At 38.7% G+C, this 17279-nt stretch overlaps 3 protein-coding genes across 3 annotated transcripts; 2 read left to right on the forward strand and 1 right to left on the reverse strand.

The window, feature by feature from the left end:
- Nucleotides 1–4230, forward strand: LOC116247178 (probable protein phosphatase 2C 46). The gene is made up of 5 exons (XM_031619189.2): nucleotides 1–290; nucleotides 761–1201; nucleotides 1990–2357; nucleotides 3304–3540; nucleotides 3781–4230. Exons 2-5 carry the CDS (start codon nucleotides 868–870, stop codon nucleotides 4018–4020), a joined length of 1179 nt encoding a protein of 392 aa, XP_031475049.1. The 5' UTR covers nucleotides 1–290; nucleotides 761–867; the 3' UTR covers nucleotides 4021–4230.
- An 803-nt stretch (nucleotides 4231–5033) lies between these two features.
- LOC116247179 (deaminated glutathione amidase, chloroplastic/cytosolic) lies at nucleotides 5034–12016 on the forward strand. The gene is made up of 9 exons (XM_031619190.2): nucleotides 5034–5393; nucleotides 6463–6599; nucleotides 7377–7505; nucleotides 7704–7762; nucleotides 8843–8955; nucleotides 9097–9189; nucleotides 10646–10748; nucleotides 11256–11338; nucleotides 11681–12016. The coding sequence occupies exons 1-9, from the start codon at nucleotides 5199–5201 to the stop codon at nucleotides 11720–11722; spliced, it is 954 nt and encodes a 317-aa protein (XP_031475050.1). The 5' UTR covers nucleotides 5034–5198; the 3' UTR covers nucleotides 11723–12016.
- Nucleotides 12017–12148: 132 nt separating this feature from the next.
- On the reverse strand, nucleotides 12149–15047 carry LOC116247180 (uncharacterized). Its single transcript, XM_031619191.2, has 3 exons — nucleotides 14756–15047; nucleotides 14489–14625; nucleotides 12149–12616 (listed from the first exon to the last, which is right to left on the reverse strand). The coding sequence occupies exons 1-3, from the start codon at nucleotides 14924–14926 to the stop codon at nucleotides 12430–12432; spliced, it is 495 nt and encodes a 164-aa protein (XP_031475051.1). The 5' UTR covers nucleotides 14927–15047; the 3' UTR covers nucleotides 12149–12429.
- Between the last annotated feature and the right edge of the window lie 2232 nt (nucleotides 15048–17279).

Raw genomic sequence — 17279 nt, forward strand, 5'->3', positions numbered from 1 at the left:
AAAGGAGAGAATCTTCCAAGAAAGGGTTGGGAGGCAGAGAACAAACCCCCATTTAAGGTACGCTAAAAAAGTGGGCTTCTCTTCTTGTTCATCAACCCCCAACTCTCCGCCACAAAACAAGGGAACCCAACACCTCCCCACAATCAATCGTCAAGCCCTCCTGCCTTCTTCCTCATAGATCTTTCTGACAGGAACCTGCAGATTTTGCCACCGCCAAGATCCAGTTTTTGATGTTCATCAGAGGCACATAAAGTGGAGTTGTATATCATTGAATCACATGGGTTGTCAAGGTATGTGATGAATTTGGCTGGAAAGTTTTTCATAATTTTTTCTTTTTTGTTTTATTGTCAAGGGGGACTTCTGCCATTTTGGCCCATACGCATTTGCTCTAGCTTTGGGATTTCGCCAGGATGGGTTTGAGATTCACCGTGTTGCTGCGCCTGTTATAAGGCTTTCTGTAACTCGGATTGTGGTTGGGTTTCAATTAGATGCAATTCCCGATTCTTCTATCGAATGGCCATTTTTTTCTCCGAGGTTCTGGATCAAATTTGTGGGTGTTGTTCACCTTGTTCTTGTATAACACTTTCCAGAAATTGAATTCTATTGACCACATGCTGGTTGCTATCTCTGAGATTTTCTGGATCATAAGGATTCCTCTGAGTTGGGTCCTTTTTTTAATTTCACTTTGTTCAAAGTTCTGCGTGCCAAGTACCCATTTTTTTTTCTAGTTGCTGATATTTGTTGGGGTTGAGCTTTGCAGATTTGTGATCTCCTGCGCTTCTCGCCGATTGAGTTGTTCTTTGGTTTGAAACCAGATTGATGGTGGTACTGTTTGCCGTTTCCTTTCGTGGTTGAGGCATAAGTAGGATGGTAACTGCAGTAATGAAGATCGTAACACCATGTTGGCGGCCTTGCCCTGCCGAGCGAGAAGCACTTAGAAATGGAAATTCAGCAAGCGCAAACAGCGGCAAGGTTGATGGTCTTCTGTGGTACAAGGACTTTGCACAGCATATAAATGGTGATTGCTCAATGGCAGTTGTTCAAGCTAATAACTTGTTGGAGGATCAAAGCCAAATCGAGTCAGGTCCTCTGAGTTCGGTCGAATCCGGTCCCCACGGGACATTTGTTGGAGTATATGATGGGCATGGAGGTCCTGAAACGTCTCGCTTCGTAAAGAATAATCTCTTTCACAATTTAAAGAGTATGCTTCATCTTAAACTCGTTTTTTTATTGTCTTGCTCTGGTATCGGCATGTTTTGTATAACCTGTGAACATGATCGGAATATAATGGGTTCTCGGTATGCTCTTATTGATCCATAAAATTGCTTTTCAATTGCAATGGACCCTCCTGATATAGGTCTGTTTCTTTTGTGTATTTCAGCCTTGCTTTCTGCAAGACTTCATATAGCAAACGTATGCAGTCTGGCTGTTTTGATGAATGTTTTCGATTAGCAAATCCTTTTCCTGTAGGTTCAAGTGAAATATTGTACTTGTGGTGATTATTAAGTATCAGAAGGATAGGGTAGGCTTCAACTATTGTGAAGTCTCAATGATCCATATGCTAGATCTGCAGCTTTACATTGATATAGAGAATTGAATTACCTGTGAGCAGTAATTTAACTTGTGTTGGCAGCTTGATCTTTATGAAAGCCAGGGACCGATTGCTTTTTTCTGTGGAAAGTATGTTTCACTCTACGGCCTATAGAGCTGCTGCTTAGGTTTGCAAACAATGAGAATGTTAGTCTTATGGTTCACTGTTAGAGTTGGTATCTGATTGGCTTATTTTGTGCTTTAATTAATTGACCTCTAGTGGGTAACTTTATCATGGAGCACTTTCTCAGCTGAAAATTCAGCATCTTGACTGTTAGTCTGAGTGCGAATATTTGAATAACAATTCTGAATCAAGAAACCCTTTGACAGACCATGATTTAAGCTTTAGAGCATCATGTCTCTTGCAGTATGTATGTTTTAACAAGCTCGCTTGTGCAGGGTTTGCAGCTGAGCAGCAAACAATGTCAGCAGAAGTTATACGCAAAGCATTTGCAGCGACTGAAGAGGGATTCACATCTGTTGTGGCAAAAAATTGGGATTCTAAACCCCAGATAGCTGCAGTTGGTTCCTGCTGTTTGGTTGGGGTCATTTGCGATGGCATGCTGTATGTGGCTAATGCTGGAGATTCTCGAGTTGTCCTAGCAAAATCAGTTAAAGCTACAAAGGAGGTTGCTGCAGTCCAGTTATCCGAAGAGCATAATGCCTGCATTGAGTCTGTGAGACAGGAATTGCGTTTATTGCATCCTGAAGACTCACAGATTGTAGTACTAAAACATAATGTTTGGAGAGTTAAGGGAATCATACAGGTGACTATCTTTTCCTTATTTTGCTACTATTACTATGACAATGTTTGCTTAAAAATAAACTTGTTGGAGAAAAAAGGGAAACCTCATGCTTCTTGTTGCCCTCTTCAGTTTTTTGCTGATGTTTGGTTTGGGATCCTTAATCTGAAATTCGATAATATCCATGGTTTGCACTTTGCACCTTCCCTTTTGACATCAGTATTTCATTCTTCCATAGTGGTATTACTCGCACAGGTTCAATTAATTATACAAGACTCTGTTCCTGTGAGTATTATTTGTCCTTAGGAGGGGAACTGCTTTATTGGTCAAGATTTACTGAAGTACTTCATTAACTCCTCAGCTTGATATTTTTTGTTAGAGGGCTACTAAAATTGTAATTGAAGGAATTCCTATAACTGCTTATATATCCATCCACATTCAACTGTATTTTACAGTCGTACAACTTCTATGAAATTTGGTAGCTCATCAGAAAACTCACTGAAATGTGCTTCATGAAAATCTTATTTGGTGCTATTGAGGCATTGAGCGTTAATGGTGCTTGACAGAGAGCTCTTTTATTGTCTATCACCATCTCTTGAGGCCAACTCTTGAAGGTGAATAAGAGTGAAACCAAAAGAACTGAAACTTTATTTTTTCTAATGACCTCTGCTCACTTTCCAATTTTAGCATGCTATTGGTGCTCCTCTGCTTGAAAATGAAAGGGTCGAAAGAAATTCTCCAGAGATGGGCCGGTATTTAACACTGTTGCTTGTATTCACAATTTATATTCTCAACATGATCTTCCTCATTCAGCTTTGTGTTATATTTTTAAGGCAATCTAGGATGAAAATAATAAATCCATAATTACTTGTGTGTGCATGTCTATAGTACCTGGATATGTTTATTGCTTGCTAAACAGTTAAATGTTATTTTTGGTCCAATTTGTATGTTAATTATTTCTATTTTCCAGGTTTCAAGGTCCATTGGGGATGTGTACTTGAAGAAGGCAGAATTCAACCGCGAGCCATTGCATCCAAGGTTCAGGCTGTCAAAGCCCTTTAAACAGCCAATTCTTAGTGCTGACCCATCAATACTAGTTCATAAGCTAGAACCAAGTGACAAGTTTCTTATATTTGCTTCTGATGGTCTCTGGGAGCACCTTAGCAATCAGGAGGCAGTTGATATTGTTCAAAATTATCCACGTAATGTAAGAACTCTTCTTTTGGCTTGACCATTTTGACTTAATCTGTAAGATGTTGCTTTCATCCTGATATGGTCACCATGAAGTGTGAATGGATTTATGTCGTTGTATAGGTTATCTACTCAGGTAGAAGTCTTTTGCATAAAACTTTATACAGCTACTACTGCCGTAACCAGTGTTGATTCTTTCTCCTCTCGGTGCCAGCTTTCAAACCTAAAACTTTCTGTATGATCTTATATTTTGCAGGGAATTGCACGGAGACTTGTTAAAGCTGCAATGCAAGAAGCAGCAAAAAAAAGAGAAATGAGGTACTCAGATCTCAAGAAGATTGATCGTGGCGTAAGGAGACATTTCCACGATGATATCACAGTGGTGGTCGTGTTCCTCGATCACCAGTTGATCAAGAGCTCGAATCGTGGACCTGCAATCTCCATTAAAGGAGGTGCGGTCCCTGTACATGCCAATTCCTTGGCCGAGGATTTCTAAGGCGATCGGTTTTTGTCTTTCTAAAGAAAGTATATTCCATTGTGTAACCGATAATTCTTTTGATGTACACTAACCCAGTTTTTAGGTGGCGGTCTCTCACGGGAATAGTGAATGGAGTATGTCTGGTGTTAGCTTTTGGAGAAAAAATGTTCTCTGTAAATTGTCTTAAAATGGAAATGAGTGGATTCACTAGTATGAGTTGCTTTGTTAGTCTGCTTGCTTCTGTTCGATTCCAGACGCTATGCTGTTCCAAGTTTTGGGCATTTGTAACTGTTATGCTTTGACAGCCCTTGAATGCTTCTTTTTTTTTTTTTTTTGCTTTCACCCAACCCACCCATTTCCAGAGAAGATTTAGATCTAAACCTTCTTCTAACAGTACTAAGACCTACTGCAAATTACCTGTCTAATCCTAAAATGGGTTCTGTTATGCTTGGCTTGCACAAGAAATGGTACCTATGCAAGTTGATTCCGGAAAATATGAATCGGCAGATTAGAAGCTGAAGGTGCCCATAAGTATGATCAGTTGGTGAGAAATATAATGGAAGGACATGCTTATAATGGAGAAGAGCATGTACAACTTTATAATGTAATTTTTATGCCTTATAACCAATGAAATAATTAAACCAAAAGAAGAGAATGCTCAACCTTTGGCAGCATAACATGAATCTGTTTTAGTTTGAATTTCTTTCGCTTAACTGCCTTAAATTGCCTACAAAATAAGCAGTTAAATATCAAGCCATTTGGACTGGGGCCATTGTTCTAGTAAATGATGACATTGGTTTCCTAGTCCCATTCAGTTATACTGTTATTCGCATAAATGATTGAGAGGGAAAAAAAAATTATGAACTAATCTCAATAATGAAAATGCACGCTACTTTTTTCTTCTTCTTTTTTCCTTTGTATATATATATATATATATATATATATAAACGATACAATTGTCATTCGTGATTTGTTTCCCGTCATCGGCTTAAATGGAGTAACTGGATGTTACTGCTTATCAACTCCGATGAATCGAGGAAAGAACGGGAAAGATAAAAGGAGGAGAAATGAGAGGGATAAAAAGGGAAATGAAAGAGGATACGATAGACTGTGAAAGAGAATTGAGAGAGAAACAGGTATTTCCCCATCCTCCAGCAATGGCGGCTGGCTATCCCCCGTCCGTTATCTAGGGGTTTATGGCTCTCTGTTTGCCTCAGCGGGTGCTGCCATCTCGCGTTCTCCGTCCAATCGCTTGCCGTTTCGTCTCCGGTGCGGCACCCCCGGCTCCAACCCCCGTCATCATGGCTGCTCCTCTCAAGGTCGCCGCGGTCCAGATGACGTCTGTGAACGACCTCTCTGCCAACTTCTCTATCTGCAGTCAGCTTGTAAAGGTACCGCTCTCTTCCTCCCCTGTCTTTTAGTTCCTCGGAGGCCATTTTCCTGATAAACGAGTTCTTCAGCAACCAAGAGGCCTACTGAACTATTGAAAATGTGGTTTGTCTTCAATCTCCTTCTATTTGGACGAATGGTCTTTGATCGAAGCTGCAAAGGAACTTGAAGCTGAGATTTTGCAAGCGGAGGGACCCGTTGTTTTCTTCGTTTGATGAAGAACTCCTTCTGCCGTTTTGAGTCTAATTCTTCCCATTGTAATTATGGGGATTTGGTGAAATGTCGCGAACGGATTTGCAGGTTTATTTTAATTTTTTCCACATCATCCTAGTTGCTTTCTCACTTGATCCGCTTGAGGCGTGCGAACTTGATATTGGTTCGTGGCCGGTGGCGGAGCCACAAAATTTGTGTAGAGGAGAACAAGCTTCTAATAAAACTGGAATAATAATGGATAAAGTTAACATTTTTGGACATCTATTGTAACATAGAAAAGTATTGCAAATATTATTCTTTTATAAAGTCTAACATAGTTTGAAAACTTATTATTATTTATGTTTCGTAGCTTTAATATGGGGTTATGTTTTCTGCATTTTTATATTGAAATTTCATGGATTTATTCATGTAAACATTTTTATCACAAAACTTTTTTTAAAACTTTTTAATTTTTTTAACCTGAAATCAATAACCTTGTAATGTTAATAACAGTAAAATGAAAAATGCTGTTTTTCTCTATCTTTTTTTCTTTTTTTTTTTGGTTTCTTGCTATTATATCTTATTACTTGTGTTTTAATTTTCTATGTTTAGAGTTTCAGAGACACTCTTAGTGTCCCGGTATCAATTCCTACCGCTTTGAGTATTCCTAGATTTCAGACTACATGTGTATGGTGCTTAAGTTGGAGAATGGTGTTTGTGGTTGTCCTCTTGGCATTTTTTAGCGAGAGAAGCAGCTTGAGATTGAGCTGTTGAAGTTTGTTCTGTAATGTGACTTCCCTGTTTTTGGCCTTTTTTGAAAGGCTTTCGGGTTTTATCTTTCTTTGGCAGTGCTTGGAGACTAAATTACTGATTGTGCAGGAGGCGGCCACTGCTGGAGTGAAGATGCTGTGTTTCCCCGAAAACTTCTCCTTTGTAGGTGCAAGAGATGGAGAGAGCCTGGAGGTAGCTCAGTCTCTTGACGGGCCCGTCATGCAAGGTTACCAGTCACTTGCTCGGTAATGTGGACGCATCTTTACTTAATCTAACTTCTTGTCATTATGAGTCTCAAAACTAACTTTATCCCAACATGTGATTGCTTTTTGAATTCTAATTTGTAGTAAAAAAATGGATGTCCTCGTTTCCTTTTTTTCTTTAATAAATGGAGAAGATTGAGCCAAAATCACATTAAATAATTATATTTTTTGAATAAACCCTTTAGGTTCCTGTATCCCCTATAAGGCTATAAATCTTTCGCCTTGGTTGTTTTCCCATTCTCGCTGTGCTTATCTGAGTGCAATAATGCTGATTTCTTTATATGCTTTTAAACGGTTCTTCCAACCCACAAACTGTTTCCTGTTCTACTTTTACTTCCTAGGGGAAATATTTTCCGGCTTTGAATACTTATAAGTTATATGTTGCCCCTCCTTTTTCCCGATTTGGTCTTTCAGTCCTTCTGCCTGCTTTTTCATCCTAGTTTATTGTCTGTACTCTGTTCGTTGTTGGAATAGTTATGCACATTAGTTTTTTCCTACAGACATGCACATGCACCCAAATGCAGTTGCAATGTTCACATGCATACGTTTAAAACATTGCATGAATTTGTCCAGTGCGATGTATGTTGCTTTGGGTACATCATACTCATTTCATTTATTTTCTGATTTTTTGTCCCCTTGAACTGCACTTTCTATGATGATCTTTCACATTAATATAGTTTTTCTGATGTCGTGGCCTTCAGAATTGTTTTAGTTCATCTCTTCTAAACCCTCACTGATCTAACAGTTGTCGATGATCAGGGAGTTCAATATTTGGTTATCTCTCGGAGGCTTTCAGGAGAAAGGAGCAGATGATAAACATTTGTATAACACACATGTGTTGATTGATGAATCTGGACACATCAGAAATACTTACAGGAAGATACATTTGTAAGGAAAATTTGGATGTCCTTTTGAGTTCTCTTATTCACATTTGAAAGTGTTGCTTTTCTTAGCATTTCATTGGCATCTAAACCTGTGATTAGCCGCCCATACATGGGCTTAGTCTTGTAGCACCGCCCTTTCATAGACATCTCATGCACAATTTCTGCAAAACGGTAACAATTTGCTAATGTTAATCATTTGAAGGTTTGATGTTGATGTTCCTGGTGGCATGGTATACAAAGAGAGCAATTTCACAGTTGCAGGTACTTAATTATTTTGTAAACAGTTCATCGGGAACTAACTTTAGATTATAACTGACAACGTCTAAGATGCACTCATGAAAGTTTCTTTTATTGTGTGTGCTTAGGGCTTTGATTTTTGGATCTGGTGCATGCAGCATCACAAAGTAACTTTAGTCTAATTGATAGAACTTTTTGAAATGTATTCGTGGAAGTTCTTTTAGGTTGTGCGGTTATAAACTTATACCTTGGTAGATGCTATGTACATTATGTAGGAAACAATGCTGAAAATATAGGTGTTGGGTGCAACATTGGTTTACTCACCGACAGACAACATGGGATCATACACATCATTACAGATCAGCCCGTCTCCCTCATTTCTGAATTGATTAGAAATATGAATAAAAAATAAGAAACTGGCGCTGTATCTCTGAAATGCTTGGATAAGATTAGGTGCGATATTGGCAAAATTGGTCAAAAACATTTTACATACTTTCGTATTAAAACATTAATAAAGTTTAAAATAGTTATTAAATTGCACAAAGAAACAAAAAAACTGGATTAAAATTTATTCTTAAAATTGACTTTTTAAGTCTCTTCCTGTGGAAAATGTAATGGAAGTATCAAAAATATTTGCGTGATATTTTCATGACATTGAAATTGGCAATATTCACAAAAAATATTGCAAGAAATTCCTGTTTTTCATTTTTGCCTTTATTGGAGGATATTATCGTGATATTTCAAAAATATTGCTGATATTTGTGATTATGCATGAAACTTCCTTTTATCTCTAACAGACATTGCTTTTTGTATATCTAATTGATTTTGCCAAAAAATGTCTTTTGTCTATGCATTCCTGTCCTTGCCTTTCGTTTTTAGGTTCTTTGTACCTTGCATATCCACCTTTAACTGTTAGGACCCTTCAAATCATCAACCACAGTTTGGACCTGGAAATCGTGTTGAGGTTCCATATTTGAGTTAGTTGTTGTGACTTTTGAAAATTAGCATGTTGGAAATTTGACTAATTTATGTCTAATACTGAGTGGCTTTATGCATCCAGTTCTTGTTTCTGGTTGCATTGAGTATGTTCTCCATCACTTTCAGGGAATGATCTTGTTGTAGCTGACAGTCCTGTTGGGCGCTTGGGTCTAACTGTATGCTATGATTTAAGGTTTCCTGATCTTTACCAGCAACTGCGGTTTCAACATAATGCACAAGTATATTGGCTTTAAGTTTCTGTTTCTATTTTATTTTTTATTCCTTGTATATTTCTAGCTGGTCCTTCACACTTGTGTTGTTCATTCTTCATTTGCGTACTCAGAATTAGCTTTGCTTGCTACTAAGTTGTTTTGATGCAGGTGTTATTGGTGCCTTCAGCCTTTACAAAGGTAACTGGAGAAGCACATTGGGAGATTCTTCTTCGTGCTCGTGCAATTGAGACTCAGTGTTATGTAAGTTTATGTCAAGCCAAAGATATCTATTGAAGCATCTTTGCACAAAGAGGACCATTTCAATGCACGACTAAATGCTACAAATTTATCATACTCAGGTCCTATATGATTAGGTGCCTTCTTAGGAAGAATGCATAGGATTCAGTTTACTTTGATAAACTTCGGGTATGAATATTGAACTAGCATTTTGCTACAACCGTGAAATCAAAACAGAGGTTGAATGAGTAGGCCCTAGGCAGACTATATCCCCATCAGTCCATTCAACGCTTTGAGTGCTTTCAGTATCTTCTACCTCAGTTCGTAGGATTACAAATGTCCTCTAATTGCTATAAAAAAGTCTTTAAGTTAATTAGATCTTAAAATGTTTTGTTTGTCAAATTCATTTACATGCTCTTAAATTAATGATTAGCTACCAATTAAACATTCAACTCTTGTAAATTGTTGCTTTATTCATATGGTTGATGCAAGTGATATAAACTATAAAGTTGCTGTATATTGGTACAAGATTCTTTGTCATTCTTTTATTTTTGGAATTTACACTATACAATTTTTCCAGAAATTCTCTCAAAAGTTGGCACAGCTAGTTTTACTGGAATATTAATAGAGACTTGACAAAATGTTCACCAGATAAATGAACCCTTGCTCATCAAACATCTGTTGGATTTTTTTTATCATAGTCATAATTGTTTTTTGTCTAACGTGCAAAGAGGTAGATCTACTTCCTTTATTGGATGGTAGACTAGGAGTCTTTATTGGATGGTGGACTAGGAGTCTAGGAACTGGTATCTGCTTATGGCAGAAGAGCGTAGTATGTCACGTATGATACGTGGGGTGATGGCTTTTGAAGTCGAAATCACCCGCAATGGTTCCACCCAGTGAGATGCACCACTCATCTGAATAGGTCTCGGTCTGGCTAGTTCCTGCCTTTGTTCTAAGTTAGTAGTATCACATATTTTGACTTGAATGCAAAAGATGAATTGCTTGTGTGAAAAGCTGAAACAGTAATTTGCATGTGTTGTAGATTTCTACTGTATGAAAGCCGACTGAAACCATACATTCCATATATTCCAATTGGTGGATTTTATCTAGTTACATCTGTTGAAACTGAACACCGCATTTTAGGAACACAAGGGAAACAGCTGTAGTTGCTTCATCCTTCATATAATTTATTTGTGGCCTGTAAGTTTGAAGTTTCTTTATAATGTTTCTGGTCGAGGAAGCCGTGACCATCTTGCAAAAGCCTTCTTTATTATGCATTAGAGAATCATAAATCTTTTCCCACATTCCAATCTTGATGCCTAAAATGTGCTTTTCTTAACCTTATTCCCTTACTGTGGTATTTGATGGTCTCCTGTGAAGATATGAAGAATCCATGAAGGAATTAGTTTGCAATATACACATTCTAGAATCCTGTGCAGATATTATGAAGGTTACTGTTCACTTCTTTGCTTATTAGGTAATTGCTCCCACGCAAACTGGAAAACACACTGAAAAAAGGGAAAGCTATGGTGATGCCTTAATTATTGACCCATGGGGTACCATTGTTGGTCGCCTGCCAGGTAAAAATTTTCTTGGGTCTCTCACGCATAAAATCATTATTAGAGGTGTTAAATTGTTTTCTCACTGTGTCATATACCTGGAATTGGATTACCTGTCCATGTCAAGCATCCTTAGTGTTCAATGTGTATTGATAATCTCTGTGAGTTTGCTATACATTGGGAGGTCGAAAGTAAAGTTCCTATCTTGAAGAATGAACTAAACATGACTATAAAATATGGACCGACACCAAATTCAAGTCTATGGCTATGAAGGACAATGGATGCAGCAAAAACTGTGCCCAAAGCCAGATACATGGATCTAATGATACCATCTTGTGAGACTGAAACCTTGCAAATGTAATCTAGGATTCCCATGTCTGCGATGTCAGCAGTTTGCATCTTCTCTTCTGGTGTATGATTAGTTGAGATGAGAGTATGTGTTACCGAACATAATGTGGTTATTGATTGCTAAGTTGATCAACTAGATAGAAGTTATAACTTGTGATGTTTTTTTTTGTGATGTTGTAGACCGATTAATGACTGGGTTGGCTATAGCGGAGATTGATTTGTCACTTGTGGATTCAGTGCGAATGAGAATGCCACTGTCTGAGGTAAATCCTTGCAAAAGAACAAGATCATTCCTTCCTTTGTTGGGAAAGCATACAATGAATTGGCCCAATAACATCATGGACAATTTACTCAGCCTCTGGAAGGCATACTGTTACTGCTTTTTGCCAATTTGCGTCCATTCATCTTGAGTTCCTTACTTCCCTGCTGAGGGATTTCAAACCCTGATGCTGATAAGAGATGTGGTTATCTTAAAACAATTAAGCACTGTCAAGGATAACTTTGTATGGTTTATCCTCAAACTTTGCAGGGTGCCTTTAAGGCGGAAGACACTCTGAATAGAGCGTTCATATACTAACAATGTTTTGCTATTTTCCCTTTTTCAGCATCGCAGACCACAAATCTACCGGAACGCATCCTGCATATGAAGGGCTTGAACAGTTATTAGTTGGATACCAATGCTGTGGCTGCGGCACTAGTGGTTCCCATTCCTGTAAATCAATCTGCTTGTAAGTTGTAACACCCAACATGTAGGATGAACACGAAAGGGTGGAAATTTCTGTGATGGGAATCAGCTGCTGAAGCAATATCTGGAGGAAGCAACGGCAATTTAATTTACATTTATAATAAACATGAAGATTGTAAGACTACCGGTTCATCTTTTCTGAGTGACGGAATTGAAAATAAATTAAAAAAATTAATAATTGAAGATTTCCTTTTCATATTCTCTCCCTCTCGTCTCTTTCTTCAAAAGGAAAACAAGATACTGGAAATTAACGTCTTTTTTCCCAGTAAAAGATCAATATCCTGCCTTGTTTAACAAGTCAACAGCCATCTATTCACGTTTGGCCAAATTAAGTGTCCTTCACTAAGAGGAAGCATCCATTCTGCTAATTTAGTTGAGTGCAGGAGCTACTTACATTATAAATCGAACAAACAGTTCAAGTTTCAAAAGAGAATTCTCCTGGACGATATTTTAAAACCGACTGGCAGTTATCTATCATCATTCGGAAACATCATAAATAATGAAAAAAGCATTACCATAGAGAAAATGGGAGGTTTTAGCATACAAGCCAAACCACTACAGAGAAGTGAAGATTGCTTTTGTTTTGGTTGCTTCCCAACAAGATATTTTTCAAGTGACGCAAATATCATGGCTTTTAGCATAACCAGACAATTCACCCGTCCTTGATGTAAAGCACGTCTTCTGTGTCTGCTCCTGATCTTTACTCTCTGCTCCAGGCTCAGGTTGTTCCCTGCCCTTTCGCCCCCCAGTTTGTCCATTCTGCTGCATTTCATGGGTGCTCTTGCTCCACGAGCGCCTATTTATGCAAGAACCGTCATATACACATACACAAAAGATTTGTATATATGTGTGTGTGTGTGTACGGGTGAGGGATAGAGAAAGGCCTACACTCCCTCTGTGATCCCGAAACCGGCAATTTTTTTCTTTTTAAAAGTTAAAACATTTTGCTGCTGCATCAGCTGGCGAACTAGCCAAGGAGAATTCATGGCCGTCGCGGTTTTCAAAATTTGAACCATGAAATGATACAATGGTGTGCAGCCTTGCAGTGGATGAGATCTAACTGAGCAGGAGTCTTTAGAGTTTAGAATGATCTGTGTACCATGTAATTGCACTTAATTATGCTTAATATACTATAAAGCTGAAATGTTGAGATTTGGGAACTTCAGAGTCTCACGTCTCATTAGTTTAAAAGGTTGTCAGTATTGCACCTCGTGAAAATAGCAAACAATTTTTAGAGAAATTATAAGAAAACATACTTAATGGTTTGACAATAAAAACATCTGCAATTTCACTACTGCAAAAAGAACACCACTAAAAATAAGCATCTAAAAATTCATCAACCCAAAAAATTATTCCCTCCATAATTGATGGCCTACCAGTGTGCGTCCAACATTCTAAATATGCTGGACACGTATAGTACATTATACACACAAACTGAGAAACTAGCATACTTAAGTAGTCTCATACTATTCATCTTTTAAATATTTTTAAAATTTTTATTACTTCTAATAAATTTCTATGTATTTTTTAACTTTGAGAAAATACAGTGACATTTTTTACGAATCCATTGACTCATAGCACTAAATAAACCCTTCACTTCAAATTTCAGTTTAATTTACAACACTCACAATTATAATAGTCTGATTAGGCGCCTTGCTTTTGAGCAAAAGAGCATATTTCTTTTTTGAAAAAGAAAAAACGGCAAACATTATTAAGAACATGGCATTAAAGAAAAAGAAAAAAGAAAAAAAGAAAAGAAAAGTCACCAACATTTTTTTGGTTACTTTAATCAATTAAATGCTAGAGTCTGATCGGAGAAGCCGACCCTTTTTCTCAGCCGGCCGATCCACATTGATGTGACCTTGCCTCTGCATATTAGGTCAGACTCAGCTCAATATTGCCGGCGATTTAGAATAAAATCGAATCTAGTACACAAAAAAACATTAGCTAAATTTACCTCTAACTATTTAAGAGATTAGCACAAGAATGAAAACAAGACGAGCCATCTATGTGACTCCTACTCCGACCAGCCACTTTGTTTATGTTCAAAAGAAACGAATTTTCAAAAAGAAAATCATGGTGCTCAGTTAGCTTCAAAGGTTATCAACTTAAATTACAACATTGAAGATCCTTACCCACCTTTCAGAATTCGATTATCTCCGGCGTTAGACTTGTCAGAACGCTGCGTTTAATTATTTTGGGCAGTTCGAATGCCATAGCCCCCCTGGGTTGGCATTCATGATGAAGTGGATGCCGCCATTTAAGTTGGAGCAGCAGGGACTGTCTCTGACTCTCTGCTCAAGGCTTTGAAATACGAGAGAACAGCAAATACTACTTTTCCTTTTTTTATTAAAGACAACGCTCGTTTTCGTCGGTTCCTTTTCAGACTTTTCCCCTTTCTTTCACTTGGAATTTCTCGAATTGGGAGATTGACACACCCAACGCTATGATCTTGGAGAAACAATCATGCGCAGATGAAGATGTAGCGGAATGGGCAGAGCCTAGACCTGGGCTCGGTCCGGAGTGAAGCCCTTCGAACCAGAGACGAGCCATTTTGGCCATGGGGCGCAGATGCGCGTCCCCCTGAACCAAGGCAGCAGCATGCTCAGGATGCGTGAAGCATGAGCTTGTGAGAGCTAAATACAGGGAAGCATGAATGCATTGTTACCTGGTGGTGTTGGTGAGACCGAACTCGAAGGAGAGGAGATCGAGGGACTCGAGCTTCTTGATGGCGCTTCTGAACGCCCTCTCCGCCTTCCTCACCAGCTCCACCTCTTCCTCCAACCGCCTCTCCAACTGCATCACCTGAAAGACCAGGAAACGGGGCAAACCCACCACCATTAGTTAGATTTGAGCAGCATCGATGAATAAAGCGAAGGTGGCAGTGGATGAGAAAAAGGAAAAAGAGGAAGGGGAATGGAAAAGTAGCAGATACCCTTTTCTGCAATCTGTCGACCTCAGCCAAGGCTGCTCTCGACTCCATTCTTTCTGCTAGCAACCTTCTCTGCAAGCAGTCGATGGTGAAAGAAGCTCTGTGCTCCTTCATTCGGAGCTCCTCTGCTTCTTCCACGCTCTTTGACAGCGGTATGTACGTGCATCTAGACATTGCTTATAGGAAAGCCCGCCTCTCTCTCTCGCTTTCTCTCCTAGATCTTATGTGAGAGCCAGGCCTTTATCCAAGACGAGAGACAGAGAGAGAGAAAGGCGCCAAAGGCAGACCGTGAAACCTGCCCCGTTGCCTCTCGTGATGGTGCTCCTGTCCCGCTTTTACCGTTTTTTTCTTAAATTTCCCTGGAGATCCATTTTTTTCTTTAAAAATATTAAACCTAAGTCTCACATTCTTGCTGTGGAATGGTAACTTTTAAATTAAAGGAAAAGTTGAAATGAGAAAATAACAAGTTTGCATAAGGAATTTCCAAAATTTACACATTTCCCCTAACTTAATACATCTTGGTTTCATTGGGGGGTCTTCTTTTGGGGGCGGACAAAGTGAATAAATAAGCAAATTATATAAGTGTCTCCGTGTTTTCAATTATAAACGAAAAGGTAAGCCTTGAAATGGAATTTTTCGGTCCTTTATGAGAGAGAATCTTTCTACTTCTTCGGCTCTCATTTCATTTGCCCGGAGCAGATTTCAATGACTAATATTTAGCCAAGTACTTCATCTTCAATTACCAATTGCCACCTCCCTCTTACGCGCCCTCCCTGCCGCACACTCGGCTTGAGGAATGAGCACAGTGTCCTTCCCTAAACCCAAGTTCTATTCCCATTTTCTACTTCAATAAACAAATAATAAGTTTTTTTGATCTCATGCTATCGAAACCCCTTCTTCTAGTTCGTTCGTGCTTAGTTCCCTTTTTAAAACTTTACTTTTAAAAAGTTAAGGAAGCTGTTGGGGGTAGAGTTAGATTTTTTTTTTTATAAATTATTAAATATATAATTTAACAAATTTTCAGTTGAACTTGGACCAAGAACTCCAACCCTATAAAGCTAGCTACTTCATATAACTAAACTTTTTTTGGTTCATAGTAAACGGAAACACCACCTCTTCCGCCCCTTTGGAGGATTAGCCGAGTGAGTTCGAGTCATGGTTGACAGTGGCGAGGACGTAAATTTTTCCGGAAAGTTGGAAGGTTGTCAGTGGAAGCTCAAAAAAATTGCATGCGGTGTCGCGTGACTAATATCATTCTCTGTCGAAACGTTTCCCGTCACTGTTGGTCTCCAGACAGAGAATGTCCGTTGGTGGATTTCCCCATTCTGGACCCTCGTTCGATCCAGATTGGAGTCCCAGAATTGGTTCCGAACGTGAGTGGTCTGGATTCAGATATGTAATGTATATTGCTTCGGATATGGATAATTCGAATATTTTGGAACTTGAAACTTTGCTCAATGGGATCATCCAAAACCCGAGAACCATGTCTTAAAGGACGATCATCCCTAAATTAGACTTCAATCCTTCTCCTTTTTTATATCTACTTAAGCCAAATTTTTCTTGGAAGCAGTTGCTCGGCCACAGGTTCAAGTTGTAAATGGATTGGAAATATCTGATTATGGATCCAATATTGAATCCACTTAATTAATGTGTCTACTGCTTAGATTTGGGTTGGATGTGCAGTTTTAGAGCTGAGCCCAAATTCGAACACAATATTCATATGAGACTTGATAAAGGTCTGACTTGATTGCATACTAATATTAGATCTAATGCTAGCCCAAATCCAAATTCAGTTGCATAGAAACAGATTAAGTCAAATTCAATAAAATCTGGACCCAAACTATTTACAAACCCTACCCAGGTTGTAGACTCAGTTCATTATTTACCTTGTGGAATGATGCAGTGTGCCGTAGCTTGATTGTTAAGGGAACAACCGAGTTTGGACAACACCATGAGATTCATTCCGTGGGTTGCTCATCATAAAAAGGTACAAAAAGATGTAATCATGGGTCAATCCAGCTTAATGTTTCATGAGAACATTTCTTAACCTAATTTTGTTCAATGTCCATCGACATGGCCAAGTGGCTGGGATCCGCCTCAAAGGGGAATTCGGCACTGAGAGGCAAGATGGTCCACTAACAAGGAGTTTAGGTTACAATATTCATAGTCGTTGTCAAGTTCTCACTGCACTCCTTTCCTGAACCATAAAGATCCCGAAACATGCTTTGTGAACCCCAGGAAAGAGAGGCAAGAGCAGCACAATGGAAACAATAATAACCATGTCTTTCTAAAAGGTTAGTCAAGCAGGGGAAATTATATGTCATGAGTAAGCGATTCCTTGAGCCAACGTACCTTGCACTCAAAGAGAGTTGTACTCTTGGAAACTTCAAAAGGTTTCATCTATGTATGGATCCAACTGGTCCACCTGAAAGAGTCTTGGCCTTGGCACCTGTTAGGTGATCATGTCCGGATTGCACCTAGTAAGATTAAGTTTAACCATTGTCATTGTTCCTCAGTGTTTGAGAGT

Source organism: Nymphaea colorata, chromosome 2 (assembly GCF_008831285.2).
Source record: "Nymphaea colorata isolate Beijing-Zhang1983 chromosome 2, ASM883128v2, whole genome shotgun sequence".
In the NCBI taxonomy this organism is placed as follows: Eukaryota; Viridiplantae; Streptophyta; class Magnoliopsida; order Nymphaeales; family Nymphaeaceae; genus Nymphaea; species Nymphaea colorata.